The sequence below is a fragment of the Coloeus monedula genome, assembly GCF_965178545.1.
Source record: "Coloeus monedula genome assembly, chromosome: 11".
NCBI lineage: Eukaryota > Metazoa > Chordata > Aves > Passeriformes > Corvidae > Coloeus > Coloeus monedula.
Genome location: NC_138791.1, coordinates 2341282 through 2361002, shown reverse-complemented (window position 1 = coordinate 2361002; position 19721 = coordinate 2341282). Strand labels below are relative to the sequence as shown.

Sequence of the window (19721 nt, the reverse complement as noted above, 5' to 3'; positions counted from 1 at the left end):
TGCTGGAAATAGGTTATAAACTAAATTGCTTTTTTAGATTAACTGGGAATGCAGCTTTTAAAAGTACCCCGGGTGTAAATAATGCAGGGCTTGTTTAAACTCTAGTTTAAGCCACCCACAAAACAGTGAAAAACATGTATAATGTGTCCTAGCCCTTAAGTTTTTTGGGGAAAAGGCTCTCAGTTTCCTTGGCAGACTTGTATTTGACACTCAGAGCCTGTATCGAAATCCAATACATATCCATATATTGATTCAGGTCCTGGAACTTTTTTATAACCCAGCGAAATGGTGAAAGATCCATCATTTCTGAGCTAATTTTCAGCACGTGTTGCAGTATTGTGTCGTGCACCGTTGAAATCCGCAACTCTCAAAAGCAGTGTTCAAATGGTTCCTGTTTTCTGTGGGTTTGCTTAACCCGGGAACAGATTTGTAGCCTCAAACAGAATCGACTTCAGCTCCTTTTCCCTCTTTGCCTCAGGCTGCCAAATCAACTTTGCCATTCTCTGCATGGGTACCCTGACAAGAAGCCCCCGTTTCCTGCTCTCAGTTCTTGTGAGGGTGAGCTGGGTGACTCCCCATGAAAATGAGGTGCTGTGAGTTCCTTCCCAGGCAGCAGCCTCATCTCCCTACTCCAGGAAACACCACCCGCTATTGTTTGCAGATCTGATGTGCATTAGGTGATTTAATTGGGATACAGTCATTCAAACCAGAAGTTCTTTTGCTCCCCACAAAAGCACTGTATTTTTTCTTGTAATATGTATGCAAATCTTCAAACCAATTAAAATAGTCACATGGTTAGCATGGTTAGAAGTAGACACAGAGATTTCAGAATTACATTGGAATTTTATCACATCTGTATTATTATATTATTATCTATATTGATGGCTCACTGTAGAATATTTGGTGGTTCTTGCCACATTATTGGCTGTTAACACTAAGTGTTCTTAGGCAGGATAAAGAGTTGTTGTTTTAACATCATAATTCCTTATGAACAGAGTATTAGAATATTATTCCCCGATTTCTTACTAACCCTCAATTTATAGATGCTTCATTTTTGTTTTGGTTGTTTTTTGTTTTTTTCAGATCAGTTCACAGCTCTGGCAACTGGTTTTAAATTTTGCATTTTAAGTAAAAAATTGGGTTGGGTTAGTTCTCAAAAACCCTTGACATAATGGAAAGGAGATTTTAAGATGGGTTAAGTATGAGGATGGAGACTATGTGCAGGTCTTTGTGCCTGTAACAGAGACAGCATGATGGGGAAACTGATATTTATAGAAATCTTGGAGCTTTCAACAGAGTGGAGAAATTGAAATTCTGGAGAATTCATGCATGTAAATAATCCAGCAAGATAAAAAGCAAGATTACAAGAAATGCTGTTATGTCTAATAATCTTTTAAAAATGTGTTCATGCAGGATCTCTCAGAGCTCTGCAATGGTTGTGCTGAGGATTTGCTTTCATTTATCTTTTCACTTGTGCACTCTGCAAATGCATCAAACTGTGCAGATATGAGAAATGCCTGATGCTTTTTCTCTTTCCCCCAGAAGCCTTCAGCTGTCCTCACAGCTCAGCTTCTAATCCTATCTGTGATTCTAAAAAAAACTGGAAAACAGCAAATTGTTCTACTATGTGGTGTCCTGAAAATATAAGGACATGGTGGTAACCAGCCACCATGGAAAAAAGTTATAGTTTCCACTCTAATTATTACTTGGTACTTTTGGAAAGTAGTGGTAACAATACCCTCAATGTTCTACTTTTTTTTTTTAAATTCTTGTTTTTCATTGGAGCAATAGAATTAATTTTTGAAAAGTAAATATCATAGCTTATCTTGAGCAGGATTCTTCCTCAAGGGGAAAACCTTGCTAAGTTCATGAACTTCTTCCAACCATAGGATTAAGATCTTGCTGGGCCAGATTTATCAAAGACGTTATTCCATTAGTGAAGATGAGAAACTGAACAGTATTTCAGCCCTGCTAAGTCTTTACAAGCTTCTGATTTGAATGCTTGCAGGAACAGGAATGTTGGCTAATGAAATGTGGGGAACATGTTAGTGCCTCTGCCAAGCAGCATCACTGTGCACGTCAGCTGGAAAAGAAATGCCAGATCCTGGGATGAGTCTGGGAGTCTGCAAATAAATATTTGGGTTGGCCATGTCTTTAAAATGTGTTTCGATTGATTTTATTAAGGCTGGCATCTTTCCAGAACTGCTGAACAAACACTTTGGGATCCGATCCTTCATCATTGAGATAAATGCCAAAATTCTGATTGACTTCAAAGGGAGCAGAGTTAAGATCTGAGTCCCCAAAAGACACAGTCTGATTTTTATCTCCTGAGCAGGAGGATCACATGGGAGGGTTTGTTTGACAGGCAGGAATCAGGACCTGGAGGGAGGTGGCAGTTGGGTGTCGAGGCCTTGGTGTTCAGTCACCACTGGAGGCACGTGGCAGCCTGGCTGAGCCTGGTGTTAAAGATGCTGTCTCTCACTGGATGTGTTGTTAAGCAGTCAGGATGTAACAGCTTGCACTTAGCAAGAAACCTCCTTCAGTGATCCAATTGTCCAAATTATTGCTTGCTTCAATCTTTTTTTGATCCGATTCTCCAGCTGGAGTTGGTGACGTGGAACAATTAATGTCATACAGCAGTGGCAGGCTGAGGGATGAGCACAGCAAGGCTGGCAGAGAAGGAAGGACCTTGGATTAGGGGTACAGAGTAGCTGGAGAAGTAGAATAACCTTTGATGTAGAATATTTATGTGTCAAGGGGAAGCTGAAAAATTTGGGGTGGCTGGAGTTCAGTTGTTTGCTGTGAGATTGATTGATTACAGCACGGCCCCGTCCTCGGCCATGCCCGCTTCCCGTTTTTCCTGTTAGGACTGGGGTTGGGTTGGGTTTGGGTTTTGTTCCTCCCAGGTCACTTTCCCACTCTGTTCCCCAGCTGTGGCCATCCCTCCAGGGAGGGTTTGGGGCCTGAGTTCAGCAGTGACTGGAGAGGGTTGAGGGAGGCCTGAATGAGGGGTGTGAGCTCAGAGGTGGCTGATGTGGTGGGCATTGCTGGATGGTTTGATGGAAACTCTTTTGCTGTTGGCAGCTGGATGCTTCTCCTATTCCAGGCAGCTTTTCATTTATCTTGAGACTCTTGGCTGTAAAACATTTTCTGGAAAATTGTAGATAAAAAGCTTAAATATAGCTCCTTGTTAACTTCCTCCTTCCAAATTCTCCACATCTCCTCCCCCTTCCTGTGTCTCACTTTCTCTTCTGAGTCAATGATGGCAGCTATGCTCATTTATAATTCTCCAATTTAAACACAGTTTTCTTGCATTGTACCAAGCCAGGCACTAGGATTGTTAAGTTTTTAAGCACTGATTGAGAAGATCATTATTTTCTGTATATTACTGTTCACTACTCAGTTAATACATGGCTTCTGTAAGAAATGATCTATTTAAGAATCATGAATTGAAGAGAAAATTTTCACTAATTATCTCTATTATAAAACATTTAGGGGCAGCCCTGACATTAGTAACAGTAGTTAAGTCTCCCATACCCAATAACCTGCTTCTTTTCTTGCATCTCAAAGTCAGAATATACAGATATTTGTGGGGAGAATGTGTGCAGCATCCCAAGACCCAACTCAGAGGTAAAGGCTTCTCCTTTTGATGGGTGGCTTCTTTCTAGTTCAACAAATAAACAAAAACCAAAAAGTTTTCCTTTGAGCCAGAGATGGGAATTTCATTCAGCTGTGGAGACAGCTGAGGTGCCTTGGGGCAAAATATGGGAAGAAACAGATGGCCATAAAAGGAGAAGCACTGGGGAATAAAATAATTGAAAATTCCAAGCAAGAGTTTATAAATAAAATCTGTGAAAGCTTACTGTACATAAACAAAAGTCCAAGTTCAGAATCCTGCATGCCGTGGAGTGTCTTAAAGGGATAACCCAGGTAACTTACTGGGGTTGCATTCACAAGCTTGGTTTGGGCTTTGTGCTCTGTGGAAATTTTTGCCATGTTCCACAGGGACATGCACATCATGTAAATAAAAAGTGTATTATTTTAGATTGAAACTTCACCTGCATTTGTCTGCAGGATGTTTTGACCGTGTTTTTTAGAGGGTTTTCTGTTCATAGAAATTAATGGCAGCGTGAGTCAAAGCATTCAGAAATTCAAATTGGCATTGCAGAGTTATGAACTCCCTTTGAATTGTGCAAATTCCTCAGACACATTCTCTGTGGGCCTTAAAATGTCTGCAAATATAAATATTTCTTCTTAGGTAGGGGAATAATTCTTCAGGACTGAATAAGTGACTGTTCAGACTTTCTGTTCTGGCTCATGGTGAGCACCTGTGTGCATCCAACCCAGGCCATTTTATGATTCTGTGATCTTAGTCATTATTGTAATTACTGTATTTGAAAAGTCTTATTTGGGTGTAATTTGGACATTCCTGTGGGTCCCTTCCCACTCAGAATATTCTGTGATTCTTGAGTACTGTGATAAGCCACTACAGTCTGTTGGGGTTGTATCTGTCTGTCCTTAATTCTAATTTATATGCTGTCAAAAGAGGTATTCTCCTCCTGAAACTGAACTTTTGCTCACTCATTGAGGGGGGGAAAAAAAAAACCCCTCCTTACCTTACATGTGTAGGTCAGCATAAAACATTGCATTTTGGCTTCCTCTCAAGAAATCGTCTTTATTTCCTCATTGGTTGTGTTTCTGAACGAGGCAAACCCTGACTAAATGAGCACTGAATGCATATCAAAGGTGCAGAGCTGTTTCCAGGGACGTTTCTTCATTTTTATGTTGTAAGAATAATTATAACGAGTTTGATTTGTAACTGCTGCCAGGGCAACTCTTCCAGTCTAGTCAACTTAGAGAAGGTTAAAAATACGGTGGGATAAGCCTGGGCTTCAGCCAGAGAGAAAAACTCTGTTCCTACTTGCCCAGCATGAAGTGCAGAGCTCTCTCCTGCCCCTCTTTTCCTTCCTCCCCCCCTGTAGCCACGAGCACTCTGTCATGTTGACACTGGCACTGCAACTGTCTTGCTTTGAGTTTGAAAGAAGCACTTTTATCATTTCTAATATGCAGCCTCAGGCCAAAACAGACAAAGCAATTTGGAAGGATGAGGTTCAGCAGGAGGCTGGAATTCCCATTGTGCAGCCCTTTGGGAATAGGACTGTGGAGCAGTTTTTTAATCAGAGTCACAAGTGTTGCTCTGCCCTGCTTGGGCAGCTGAGCTCCACTGGGGTGGGGACGAGCTCGTGGCCACCAGTCCTTGGACACAGCAATGGTTTGTTGTGATCTGGTTTGTTAGAGCTGTCAGGATTCACCCATGTCATTTAATCTGGTTCTTAAACTCCAAAACTCATAATATTCCCATATATCACACTATTTCAGATTGACTTGTTTTGTTTAATCTGGTTCTTAAACTTCAGTAATCATAATATTCCCATATATCACAATATTTCTCAAAGATGCTGGTCCAGATCATTGCTTTGGCCCTTCCAGTGGACAAGTTGTTTCTTCAGGCAGATGTGCCACCAGTACTGAAGGTGACTTTACTGATGCAGGGGATCTTTGTGTGGCACTGATATTTTTTCTTCTCCAGGATTCTCCCTTTTGTTAAACCCTCTATGGCACTGTCCCTACAGTTTTTGTCTCCAGTGTTTTACCCATGTTTCACACAAAGGAATTTTTATAATTCTGCCACCTCTGTGTCCTTTATGTTGTCAGCCACCATGAGCTTTTCCATGTTCTGATCTGTGCATCTTGTGGCCAAACTCTCAGCTTGTCTTAAAAATGATTTTATTTCAGTCTCCTTTTGAGCTCTCATCCCCAGTGCTGTCAGTGTTCTGACACCTTCCTTCTCCTGCAGGATGCTTCCAGCCTGCAGTGATTTGAGAACCCAGTTACAAGGTTTTTCATCTCAGTTTCTATGAAACATTTCTAATAAATCTCCTTTAACTCATTTTTCAGAGAGCTGTCACCAATAATCAGACAACCTAAATATGTTTATCCTTCAGTCTCACTGCTGCACGATTTCACCAGTTTAGGTGCTGCCCTTTCTGAAGATGCTTCTAATTTCCTTTTTTTCTGGATTGTAAATCAAAGTGACACCACCACTTTCTCCAAGTAACAAAAATTCCCTTTATTAATGTAATTGTGCCATACTCTGTAAGTCACAGAACACAACTGCATCACATTGTCCTGCTGGTCTGATGTCCTTTGAGTCCAGTTACAAACATGAAGAAATGCAGGAGTTACATCATTCCCTGTTGTCTTTTAGTAACCCTTGACTCACTGCATAATTTTCCAGAAGTTTTTATGGCACTTTTCATCTTTGCATGAACTTTTCTAATTATAATAACTTGGAACTTGTTCTGCCTTTTGAATGATTTGTTGGCATTTGACTTCTTTCTTCTTGTGAGCAGCAATGCCACAATTTAAAATGCAAATTCCCCCCAATGAAATAATGGGATGTGCCTGCCCAGCTTTGTACTTGGGCTCCATATGAATTTCATTTCTCCTTGGTGTGGGAAAAGTTCTAGTCTAGAGATAAATCCCTTTTTGATTGGCTGCTGTAAATAAAGCAAACAGCAATTGTCTCTAAACTAATGGCACTGATGTTATCACTGCCCCAGATTAGAACTTGGAGACATTGATGGAGATAAATAATTTCTTTTACTGAACCTGATCTTTTAGGGTTTTCTGCCTGTGAAAAAATAAATCCTATGTAGTTGTTTCATGAGACAGAGTTTTTTGTTCAGAAGGGATGAAGTTTAAAGTAAGTTTAAAATATTGATTAAATGTATTTTTATATATTAATTAAGAATTTGGTGACATACTTATAAATTATTTGTGTCTGTGTCACATGCAAGGCTGAAAATTCTCCAGAATGCAAAATGAAGCTGAAGGAAAGAGTTTATATTTCCATATAAATATAAAAAATCCAACAGAATCAGTCCACCTTTGGGTCATACCATGCCCTCAGTGAGACAGAGAGCTCCAAACCCAGTAAGATTTGTGTGCTAACTTATATATTATTTATCATTTGGTTTAATATTCTGCTGGTCGTGTGTCACCAGCCTGGCTGTGGGTGTCCATGGAGGGGGGAATCTTGGATGGAAAAAAAGGGGTGGAAAAACAGCCTTGGAGAACTGATTGACCTGTGTCAAGAGAAAAAAGAGCCAGTGCAGATGTGTTGTAAGATCCTTGCCCTGAGCAGACATGACTAAACAGACTTTGTCTGCTCCCAACAATTAAGGAGTTTGCCAGGGCCCCATGCAAGTTCCAGCTTGTTTCCAGCTGGGAGAGGAGTTTTTCAGTTTGTGCACAAATGTTTTAGCTGTTCATGGGCTCTTCACTTTGGGGTTTACTCAAGAACTGTAACTTTCCAAGCAACACCGTCGTCTTCGCTGCCAGTCTTTGGATTTTTGAGTTCCCTGGAAGCAGTGCTTTGTGTAGCCCAAAAAGCAGGCCTTGATTTATGTGAGAACAAAGTCAGAAAACCCAGTGATGTTTGGTCATGACCACAGAAGGACCCTGAGAACCTCTGCTCAGGCTTTGCTTTATCGTGGAGACTCCTGAGTGCGAGCGCAGAGCTCTGCTGTGATATCCCCAGGATGCAGATTGAGGCCTGATGCTCTGCTGCTGCTGTCAGGGACAGCTTTTGCCTAGTTAATAAGAGAAGGAGCAGGAAAATCACAAATTACAGCTCAGGCAGGAATAAATGAGGTCTGTCATGCTGGATAGAGTGATCACCTGGCTCTTGGCCCAGGGACAGGTGGTTCTAGGTGGGTTATAGGACTCCACTGCCACTGAAGGTGTGGTTTGCTTGTGAAAAATAAATCCCACTCAGTTGTTTAGCAAGACATGAAGCCTAGACAGAGTTTTTGTCCAGAAGGGATGAAGTCTAAAGTAAGTTTAAACTATTGATTAAATGTATTTTTAGATATTAATTAAGAATTTGGGAGCAATCCCTGCTGTGCTGGGAGCAGTTGGAGAATCATTCACCTGCTGAGGAAGGCTCCCAGGCTGGACACACCCAGGGGTTTCTGACAAGGGCTTCATGCTCTCATAGCCCTCATCTTCTCTGGTAATTGGAGAGGTTTTCTGAAGTGACTCTGACGTCTTGCCTGCTCTTCAAAGCAACCATCCCAGAAAATGAAGCGTGCAGATCCAAACCTGAGATAGGATTGGTAATGGCTGGATGGTTTTTAGCCCCTCAGTATTGCTGGTTAATGTTACGGAACTTTTTGTTGTTGTTGTTGAGGCTTTAATGGGGCTGCACAGAGAATACAAAAGTTTCCATGAGCAATTCCTTCCTTCCATCACCAACGTCACTCTGAACAATGTTTCAGTATCAGATCAGCAGGAAATGAGTACATCCCACCAGGACAGCTTCATTTAGTTTTTTAGGAACCTTTTGAACTAGAAAACAGTTCCTTGACTTTCAAAACAAGAATTGTAAAGCATGGTTTTGTACTAATTATAGATTATTTATTAAAATAATTAGGCAGTCTTTGGTTAAATGTTTAAATTTGCTGTGTAGGTTTTTCAGCTGGAAATGGAGCTTCACTACAGTGCATGCTGAGCAGCACATGAAAAACAAATGCCACCCCTCTTTCCCATAGCAATCCCCCCTCTGCCACCAAGAAATAAGCCTTAAAATAAAAAAGATTCAGTCAAGATGCTAAACCCATTGGAGGATTCAATTGTTCATGACAAATGTGACTAATTCATCTGAGTAACATCATAATGTCAGTACAGCTTAATTTGTTTAATAACTGAAGTTATTAAATTGAGAGTTTGTCTTAGAGAAGGAAGAAATTGCTTTTTAAAAGGAGGTTATTCATTTAGGTGAATGATTTGTGACCAGGAAGGTTCTTAAAGCTTGCCTTATCTAAAAAGTGCACTGATAGAGCTCTGATTTGTAAAAATCACCACTGTAACAAATTTATTCTCTCCATTATAACTGTGTGTATCTGGAATAATTTATCAAAGTTGCCTGTGCCAGGTTTTGGGGACTATGAACTTTTATCTGTGGAAGAAACAGCTCATGTCTTTAAAGATGAAGGAAAACTTTGCTTAATCTACAATGAAAGTAAATGATATTAAATGTTGTGCAGAGGGGCAGAGAAGAATGTCTCTAATTCAGATTTAGCTCACTAGAAAAATCTCTTCTGCTACCCATAATAAATAACGTGAGGTAAAACAGCCATCCCTGATGTGGAGGAAATCAAAACCTCAGATCTGAGTTGCAATATAAAAGTTTTATATAGTTATGAGGACAAAGAGCTCCTTCAGTAGAATAATGATGCTTTTATTTATCACACCAGAAGAGAAATATCAGCAGTATATAACAGCTCTTAGATAAATTTTGTGTAAAGCACTTGAAAGGTTAATGCAGGAGAGGGGGTGTGAAAATACAAAATTCACTTTTCTGAGCTCCCAGTGAGGATGTTTGGGTGGAATACTGCTCCTGGGAAATGTTACTTTGTGTTACATGTCTTCTGTGGGGTTGTTTGGGTTGGGGTTTTCTTGAAGTCTCTGCATTACACAATAGTTGAATGCAGCGCTGGCATTTTGCAAGAATGTTCCATTGAGCCAAAAAAAGGGAATGAAATTTGGTGTGGAATCAGGCTGAGAATGAGGTGATTCCACGTGGAGCTGAAGATGGGATGCAGCTCATCCCTGGCAGTGCCCAAGGCCAGGCTGGACAGAGCTTGGAGCACCTGGGGACAGTGGGAGGTGTCCCTGCCCATGGCAGGGCTGGCACTGGATGGGCTTTAAGGTCCCTCCCAACCCAAACTGGTCTGGGATTCTGGGATTCCAGAAGTGTAATATGATTTTAAATGTTTATAAATGAGTGTAAACCTGGTTTTGATCATATATATATATATATATATATATATATATGATGAGGATGAATTTTATGGAAAATCCATTGAACAGCCTAGGTCTGTAGTCCCATTCTGAAACCACACTCACCCCATTTGCTGCCTGCAATCCAGCTTTTAAAAGCAGCTTCTCACTCTGTCGTTCTCAGCTGGACTCACGCGTTCTTTGTGATCCCATAAACTCATGGAATTGCAATCACAGAATAGACCCAAAGATCAAAGCCACCCCAGATGGGGGGAGAAGGGAATTCTGAGCCAAAACAAGCTGTTGGGCTTGTAAGCAACTGGAAGCCTCTGCTGGAGCACATCTGTGCCATCCCCAGAGCTCCATGGGGTGCTTGTGTTCCTGGGATCCATGGGAGGGCTGCAGCAGGGCTTTGCTAAGCCTGACTGGGCTAAATAGACCTGGAATAAGAGGATTGGATTGTGGCAGCTGGATCAGACTGCAGGGGCTGTGTCACTCTGCTTTTTCAAAGCACTGGGGCACAGCCAGGGAAGTGCAGCAGGGTGGGTTTGGTTTGGGATCGCTGAACAATTTGCTGCCCTCCAAGAAGGCAGTTGGTTGGTGTGGTCATGGCTTCATCCAGCAAGCTTTGGAATAAGGTTTGCCCACCACCAGGAGTTTGGCAAAGCATTGCTTTGTTCCTGGGAATGAAAAATCAACAGCAGAGCAAGTGGGAGCCCAATTTGTTACAGCAGGTCCAGCAGGGCAGATAAAAATTGGGAATTAAATAAGGAGATTTGATAGCTGGGACACAGCTACTTGCAGACAATCTGTTAGTCCAGCAGATGTTGAAATTCTGTGGTCAGAAAATCAAAAGCAGTTTTAAAAGGGCTTGCGGAATCCAGAGTCCTGCAAGACCCTCCAGGCCCAAAACATCAGCATGGTCTCATCAAAATTCTTGTTTGTTCAGTCGTGTCTGTATTAATTGAAGTGTTAGAGGAATAAATCTGACACTTGGACAAGTTTTCAGCTGGATCTGGGTTGGACATATGGTTTTAAATCAGTGCATAAGTTTTTGAGGGAAGTGGAGGCTGCCTCTGTTACTTATTGTGAATTTATTGCACGGGCCTAGCAAATGTTCCCAGAGCAAGGCAAGGTGCTTGCAGAGCTCTCTTATTGCTGGGCACCTTCTGCTTTTTCACACTTTTTCTACTCTTTTTGTTCTGTCCTTTTGAAACAAAACCAAACCAGAACCCTAATCTGCCTCCTCTGTTTCTAGAACATCACTGTCATTACCTTACCTTTAATAACTGATTTTTTTTCCTAGTTGAGCTTTTATACCAGCACTTGCAATTTTCTGGGTAATATTTTTTTTTGTCCTGTTTGATAAACCTGATGGAAAAAGTGACAGGGTTAATCGTGAGGGAACCTGGCATGGAAGATTTTAATACAAATGTGTTTATCTCCCCTAAGTTTCTCAACTATATATCATGAAATATATCTGATAATCCCATATCTTTGAGCATTTAACACTGCAAACCATGTTCTTTTATTCACTCAATTAATATCTTCAGAAATTATTTTAGTTTCTAACTATATGGAGAGCATTCCTTCAGTAAAAGAGGAGAGAGGACAAAGTTTTCCCTAACTTCTTGCTGCCTCCTCCACAAGATAGAAATGTTGTGTATACACCACACGTATCTCCATGGAAACAATGATGAGATTAGTGAGGTCACTGGATAAATCAAAGTTTTAATGAATTAATATTTTGATTGCATTTCAAGTTTTCTGTTACTTACGTGTTACAGACAGTGCATGAGAGGAAGTCTGGTTATACTGAAGATGTGCACAGAACTCACATGTAAGATGACATAACTGCACGTGGGACATGTGTTAATTTTTTCTGCCAAATGTTATTTTCTGATCATGGGAATTGAGCTGAAAAGGATCCCTGTTGTTGGGTTTGGAATTATTGAGAATAATGCATATTTTGCTCGTGTTTGCCAGCTGCACTTTGTGAAGATGGAGCGTGGCTGATCAAACACGCAAACGCTGTAGGATTGAAACTTGATTCATATCTGGGTTAGGTGACCTTCCAATAACACTTTTTATTGTTATGGGAATCTCTGTCTCCTCTGAGGATGATCTGTGCTCTTTAATCAGTCAGTAAAGCCTGAAGGATTTTTATGGATCTTTTTTCCCCTTGTAGAATTTGGGAATATTTTGAAAAGAAGGGGAAGATCTTCCCAGTTCTCAAGGCGCAGTGTCCCTTCATGATACGATTTGCAAAAGTCAATCTAAGTTCCTTCTCCCACCCAAAATCTCTGATTCCATGAAGAGTGGTGAGATTGATCCTTCCCACAGCAATGTGTGCTCTGTCTGGCCAGCCAGCTGGAATCTCTTCAGAATAAATGAGGATTATCTGGGTTTTAGGTGAACAGAGCTGTAGAATTCAGCATCTTTAAGCTGTTGGAAGCCTGGATGAGTGTGCTGGTCCTGCCAGGAGGGTGTTGCTCTGTCAGGGGCTGTAAAGAAGCATTGTGAGGGTGGTGATGGTGATGATGATGATGGAAGACATATTTATGGATATGTGGTAGGTATGGGCTAATTTAACAAAGATGTTACAAGGGATGATTTAATCTCATATGTGGATGTCAAAACATTGGAGCAGGGTTCTTGGAGAGGCTGTGAAATCTCAGAAGTCTTTAAAACTCAGCTGGACAAACCATTCTGTAATTCTGTGGTGATTCTGTAGCCAGGAGCCTGAACAACACCCTGATGGAGCTGGCCCTGCTTTGGGTGAAGGGATGGACAAAATGATTTCCAGACTATCTCTGGAGCTCACTGATGCTGTGCCCCCATGTTAGAGCACTGAGTGTCCCTGAAGTCCCATCTTCCACAATCTCTTCGTCGTTCCTGGATTGTTTGTTCCTGCAGTTCAGTTGTAGAGTTAATCTGCTGCTTGCTGTTAATCAGGAGCTACCAACTTTGATTGTCGTGACCTGAAAGCTCATTTAGAGGTCTTTGACAGCAGCTCTGCATCACCTGGGAGTTAAAAAGGTGCAGTGGGACATGGTAAATTATGGATTTACAGCAAAACAAAATCTGGGCAGTTGGAGTGGCACAGACTCAGGTGTAGAAATGGTTTAATTATTCTGAGATCCATTTATGTGTCCAATCCACATTTCCTGTACAAGGCTTGAAAGGAAATTTGCTTTTATATCTGTCTTACCAATTTTTTGCAGGATTTATAAACGTGATGAATATAAACTTACAGTTTTATTTTTAATGTAAAACCTGGGCACATCAAAGGGGGAAGATGACAGAAGAATTCAAAGATACACTTTTATATATTACAATGTTTTATTTTCGTTTCAGTCAAAAGCTTTATATCAGATCTAACCATTCCTATGACAGAATTTACATTAATTGTGGCTTCCTTCAAACACACGTTCTCCTTGGATGGCTGCCTGTCGGTGGTAGCAAAATGAGGTTGAAAATCCCACACAAAACAGAATAATGGCAATCATCAAGCATGCTGGGGGATGTGTTTATTTGTTTTCACACTTGTTTGCAGTTTTTAGGAGCCTGAAGAAAAGGCAGAGTGGTAGAAAGTCTCTGCTTAGATGCCATCATTGCAACAGCTCCGGTGCTATGCCCTGAAAAATGCTCTTTTCAGCTCAAAGCACTTCTAGACAGGAGAGAAATTGGGTTTGTGTTTGCTGCTTCGGTGCTTTGGGACTTTTTTTTCCCCCCCATAAAACAAGGAACAATGGAAGGAAATCTGTCTGAGGCATTTTTATACCAGAAAAACCCTGGTGTGCATTTTTGGTTTGCTTCTTTTTTTGTATTGTTTCGTTAATGGTTAGTCGTGACCAAAATAAATCCTTTTTGTGAATGTTTTCATATCATTTTCTGATGAATACCTGGGAAAAGTGCTATAAGCCCAGAAGGGACTAATTACTGCTTGGTGCTACTGTTTGTAGATCTGCTTGGAGCTGGAGATATTAAAAAGACTTTCTAGCTGAAAGTTTATTTGTAAACAAATACCTTCTGTGCTGTTTACTTGCCTTTCTCTGTTTTGGTCTTAAAAATAGCTTTCAAAGCCCTTCAGATACCAGTTCCACAAGATATTTAGGCTTTAAGGTGCCTTCCAACCCAAACCATTCTGTTCTTCTAGGTATTGTACATCTATTTAAAAAATTTCATACAAGAGGAACTTGTAGAAGAGTTGCTGTTTGGTGAGATTAAAATGAGAGTGCCCCATCACTCTGACCTTTCAGGCTGTGGGCTGAAAATACCGAATTTTGGAAAGGCTGTAAGGGCAAAACAAGCAGCAGTCAGGGCCACCAGCATTGAGAAAAAAAAAATAAAAAAGGTACACAGTTGATGGATTTGATTTTATTGCAAGAAAGTAAAGGGAAGGCTGTGGGGCAGACACAGAAAAACAGAATTTGTGGAGGTACAAGAGATGCCAGGGATTTGTCATCCAGGTCAGCTAGCTGGGATAGGGCACTGTGTGCAGGGATCTGGAGGAATTATCCACCCTTTTCTCCACCTGCTGCTTAAATAAAGCAGCTTGAAAGAAATGCAGGCTTTATAAGCCTTGGATTTGATTTTTTTTTTTTTTTTAGGTTAATTTCTGTAGCTTTATGTTTGTCATTTGTGTGTCAGCTGAAGTAGGAAATATCTGATAGTTAGTTATTCAGATTATGGCCAGAGCTGATCCTGGATACAGTCTAATTAGAGGAAGTTAGAAGGTAGTTTTGAAAAAGAAAATTGGGAGAATTACTGTAGGATGAGGTCTTGCACTGGGAGCACAAGTGGATCCTCGCTGGAGTGCATTCCCTTGGATCCTGGACAGCGAGGAATGCTCTGAGCAAAGCAAGATGTCCCCTTAGTGCAGAGCACTGCTCCTGTCGGGTGTTCACTTGGGGTTTCTTTCCTGTGGGAAAGGGGATGGGGAGGGAATTGTTGAGCATGGAAAACGCTTGGAGTGTGCCTGGTTTGAGGGCGAGGAAGGGAAGTGCTCACTGTGCAGAGGGAGCCGAGATGAAAGGAGGGTGCTGAACTTTGTAATTATCCCCCTCGGTCTGCACCTTAAAGGCTGCAAAAGCTGCAGGTTGGAACTTGCAGGTATTTAATGAATTTCAAGGCGCAGTTTCATTTTTGTTGCTGTTGCTGAGATGCAGCCAGGGATGGAACAGGTCCCACAGGTGTGTTCATGCAGCTCTGGTCACTTCCAGTACGTTTAGCCACATATCCACACACGTGGGGATGTTTAGCCAGATATCCACACTGTCAAGTGATTTAGGCTGCCCAAAATTCTGGTGTATTGTCTCTGTGCTGGAGCACAGAACAAGAACATGATTAACCTCATACCTATCAAAAAACTCACATTTCATTGCTGTAAAATAGCAAAAGCTTGCTTGAATGTGTTCTTTTTTCATTAAAAAATCCTTCTTGTTTCTAAATCATAGACTTAAGGTTTGACAATTGCTTTGGGAAGCCGTGTTCTCATGTGATCCTCAGCTGTGCTGTTTGATTGATGGAACATTTCATTTTCAGCCTTTAGAATTTTACTCTTTACTCCTCACCATATGTGAAGCATTTACAACACAGTAAATCCTGTGGTTTGCATAAAAAATCGACTCCAGGTCCTCCTGAGCAGAGCGTTTTGGGCCCTGTGTCTGTAAATTCATCTCAGTTGTGTGCAGAAAACAACATGTGGGGGTTGTTTGTTTGTTTGGCAGTTTGGAGGCAAGAAACTTCTCAGAATCCCCTCAAGGTACATTTCTATTCTTGCAAGTTTATTCATAAGATAAACAGTCGTTATCTGTTTGAATCACAGATGTTAATCAGAAGATGCAAAGCCACTGCCTGGGTAGGTGAGCACCGATTTTGGAGCTGTTGTTGTGGAAGCTCAGTTTGCAGGTACCAGGTGTTCCTGTGGTAGGGAGGAAATGCAAAACTCTCTGTTTCACTGGATTTATTGAATGTGCAATCTGGAGCTGTGGAAAATCAAGCAGTGGGAATTTGTAGGCTTCCCCCCCTTACCCCGCCATTCTTCCTATTATTTACAAAAATCATAGTTGGACTTGCAAGAAAACAAGTGTGGGAATCCTCCTCTTCTGCTGAATAGCCGTAATTTGCATGTGAAGTTTAAGAATCCCTCCAAAGAAGTTTGAATATAAAAGCAGGTAGTTGAAGGAACAGGTGCATTCAGATAATCTGCCCAGATTTGTGCAGGCTGGGGTGGGGTTGACAGCTGCTTCACTATCTTCCCATTTTATGACTTCTCCTGTCGTTGCCTGTAGCTGTGTTTGGGTTTGCCTCACCCAGGTGTGCTGCAGGACAGAGGAGAAGTGGAAAAATCCGAATTCACAGCTTGGTTTGGAAGTCAGACTCTTTTACAATGATTTTACACACTGTAGGCTTTCTGTATTTTGTTATTGCCTCTGTTAAAAGGTTCACTCTTCTGAAGTAATCTCCATAGTCATCATCTATTAAAGTTTAAATGTCTTTTTTTGAAAACATCTCTTGCTGTTAGTCGGGAGCCTGTGATAATGTAGCTGTCAGTATTTCACACAACTTCCTCTGCACAGTCCCGTGGAGCTTGTTTTCTTTGAGGTAATTTGCAATTGTTAACTTCTGTATTGAATTTTCCCCTTTTGTTTTGTGTTTTCCCCTTCCCTCTGCATGCACTTTGTTAAGATACCACTGCTTTGTTCTTTACAAACCTTTGTAAATTGGACTCAAAATGCTGTGCTGGAATTTTGGAAGTGTCCAAGGTTGGATTTGGGTTGGAGCAACCTGGACTGGTGGAAGGTGCCCCTGCCCATGGAAGGGGTTTGGAATAAAATGAGCTTTAAGTCCATTCTATGGTTTAATGGTTCTGATTGCTCTGAGATTGCATGAAGTGTAACCTGTCTTCCAAAACTCTCTGTTCTCCTGGGGGGAAAATACTTTTCAAACATTTAAAAATCATCCTCCTCAGTCCAGGACGTTTGAGTATTGGTTAAATACCTGGCAACCTCATTTTCAGTATTGTTGTGAAGATTTTTTTGTAAAAAGCCTCCTTTTCATTACAAGCTCCTAGAAAAGAGCTGCTTTAGATAGGAGAGAATTTCCTTGTCAGGCCTGCAGTCTGTGGGCTTTGTTTGCAGAAACAGGGCTGGGGGGACTGACTGAACTTGGGATTTCTGCTTTTCTCTGGCTTGAATCATACCATAAACTCTATTTAAAGATTTTGTTTTTTGTATTTATTTTCCACATCCTTGACCCTGACTGGCGAGCTGGACATTTGTGTTTGCCTTGGCAAGCTCCAAGCTGCTCATCTAGGGCAGGATGAAAACTCTTTTTTCCTTTTGTAAACAAACTGTTCCTTCAGCATTTTCCATAAGGATTTACACCACCATTTTGTGACGCTTCTAGGAATGGAGCAAATCTTGCCATTCAGAGTTTTCCTTTTACACAGCTCGTAGCACTGCAGAGAAATGTTTGATTTTATGTCTTTCCCTAGGCTGGATGTGAAGAGCTTTTTTCAGAATGTTTTTAAATTCCAGAAATAGTCCATTTTTTCCTGTAGGGGTTTATTAAAGCTATAGGTCAATAGGCATTGTTGGCTGGCTAGAAAAGGGGTTATTTGTATTTTTTATTTGTCTACCCAATGCAGTGAGAACAGTGCCCCATTGTCCCAGGCACTGTGTGCATGTAAAACACTGCTTTGTGCCCTGAAGAATTTACAGCCCAAATAACTGTTCATGCTCTGCTGTGAGGGGGGGTTGATAGATTTTAGTGGTCAGGATGTAAAATGAGAGAATAACTCAGCTGGCCACCTCATGCCAACACACGAGTTGTGTTTTGGAACAGAGGAACTGAATTTCATTTCCCCAGGGACACAGAAGTGCTGCAGCTCCTTTGGTCAGGCCATGGCCAGCAAGGGATTTCTGGGAGCTGTGTGCTCTGGAAATGGCATTTTTGTGCTTGCCATCCAAACCACTTGTCAAGTGTCATCTGCAACACTCCACAAGTGGTGCTGATAATTTGGGCAAGTTAGAAACGCTCCCAGTCAGAGATGTGGTTTTATGTATTATAAACTTGGTGTTACTATGTTCTTAAATCCAGCTCAAAGCTGTACCCGTGTTAGTCCTGAGCTTAAGCCTTGCCAGGTGGAAAAGAGGGTGTTTGCCATGAGCTAAACCTCTAAAATATCAGAAAAAGTGTTTTGGGAGCACCCCTGTTTCTCTGGAAGAAAAAGCTTGGAGGATATGGAGAATATGCTCTCCCCCCACAAACAGCTCTGCAGATCCCTGGTCTGAATTTCTGCTACTCCACCTCAGTGTTTTCACAAGGACACCTTGAAATTCTGTGAAAATATTCACTTTTCCCCCCACTCTGTAACCACTTACTGGCCAAGGGCAAGCCAGAAAGTAAAAGTACAATTGTGTTGTATTGCAGGAAAAAATGGTGTAGCTTTATTTCTTTTTTAAGCACTAGAAAAGTACAAATTTCCATATAACTTCTTGTCCTTAAGCTGCTGTTTATGACATCCAATATTTGAGTGTAAAGTGACCAATTAGTTCTTGAATTAATGTCTAGAATAATTTTTCTGCAGTTTAGTAAAATAAGCTGTTTATTAGAAGTTATTACTCACATGAAGTGTGTGCCAGTGAGTCAGCAAACCAGCCCAGAATATCTGGGGTTTCATCTGAGCCTTACTGTAAATGATAATAAATAGTAAATAGCCAAAGTGACAAATGCTGAAAAGTAGATGTTAAAAGTACCCCCAAGATGACAAATAATTATTGATGTGTAGGTTGTTAACAGAGGAGAAAACCACTGAATTTTCTGTAAAGCTCCATTGGTGCTAGTCAACAGTTCATAAAATGCTATTTATTATTCCTTTTAAACAGCAATGTGAATTTATAGGAGTGTATTAAGGGCATATTTCAACTCCACAAACTAAAATTCCTTTATTTGTTGCAGATCTGGGACATGAGTGATGATGAAACAGTTTGAAATCAGGTGGCTGAGGGAGGAGGATGCCCTGCTCTGCACTGCAGCCCTGCCTTTTATCTCTGCTTGGACAAGTTAATGATTGCTTACCCCTCCTGGCTGCTGCAAAGACAAACAAACAGAACCCACGTTTTGCCGTGAATAACTCCACTTTCAAAGCAGTCTCTGATGGACACAACTCGCCATGTTTTCATTTTTATTGTGTAAATAACTGGAGCAATGTGCTTATGTTTAAACCTGCTCTCTTTCTTTTGGGTTTTGTTTGGGGGTTTTTTTTAAGTTTCTGAATATGGCTTACATATAAAATATGCTGCTTAAGCCAATTTGGGTGGTTTGTTTATGCCAGGTTTTATTTGGCTTGTCAATGGCCATGTCCAAGCAGCATTTCTGAATGTCTTTGTTCATCTCTCTCAGATTTGGGGCACTTTAGTTGGAATTTGTTAAGAATTGAGCATTTTCTGCTCTTGGGAATTAAATTTCACGTTTAAAGGTGGGCAGGAATGGGTAAGGACCTCAACCTGCTGCCTCTACCACATGAATTTAGGGTGCAGTTGTTCTGGGTGTATCCATGGAATTGTTACTCCCTGTAAAGATGTTATCCTTTCATACCATGGAAACAAAGTGGTTGGACTGATTTTTGCCCAGGAAAGACCAAAATACATTTGTATCATGGTTAGGCTCCCCTGAAGCTCAGAGAAGTCTCTGTTACATGGTTAAAAACTGCTTTAGGGGGTGGTGGGTCATTGATTCAGTCAAAACTTGTAGGGAAATGCTTCACTGAAATGAGAAATTTGTTCTCTGACTTTGCTGGGTTTGGGTGTGGTCACGCAGAACCTTGCAGGAGTTCAAAAAGAGCAAATCTCTTTTCCTTTTTGGTT

The 19721-nt window shown here is 41.1% G+C and overlaps 1 protein-coding gene across 3 annotated transcripts in view; it reads left to right on the top strand.

Annotated features, from left to right (window-relative positions):
• The window catches only part of ATG7 (autophagy related 7), a 78793-nt gene extending 59343 nt beyond the window's left edge, over positions 1-19450 (top strand). For all 3 annotated transcript variants that reach the window (XM_082289020.1, XM_082289019.1, XM_082289021.1), the window contains one exon: positions 18814-19450. In XM_082289020.1, coding sequence (XP_082145146.1) covers positions 18814-18846 — 33 coding nt within the window. In that variant the 3' untranslated portion in view covers positions 18847-19450. The remainder of the gene's footprint in view (positions 1-18813) is intronic.
• The last annotated feature ends 271 nt before the right edge of the window (positions 19451-19721 follow it).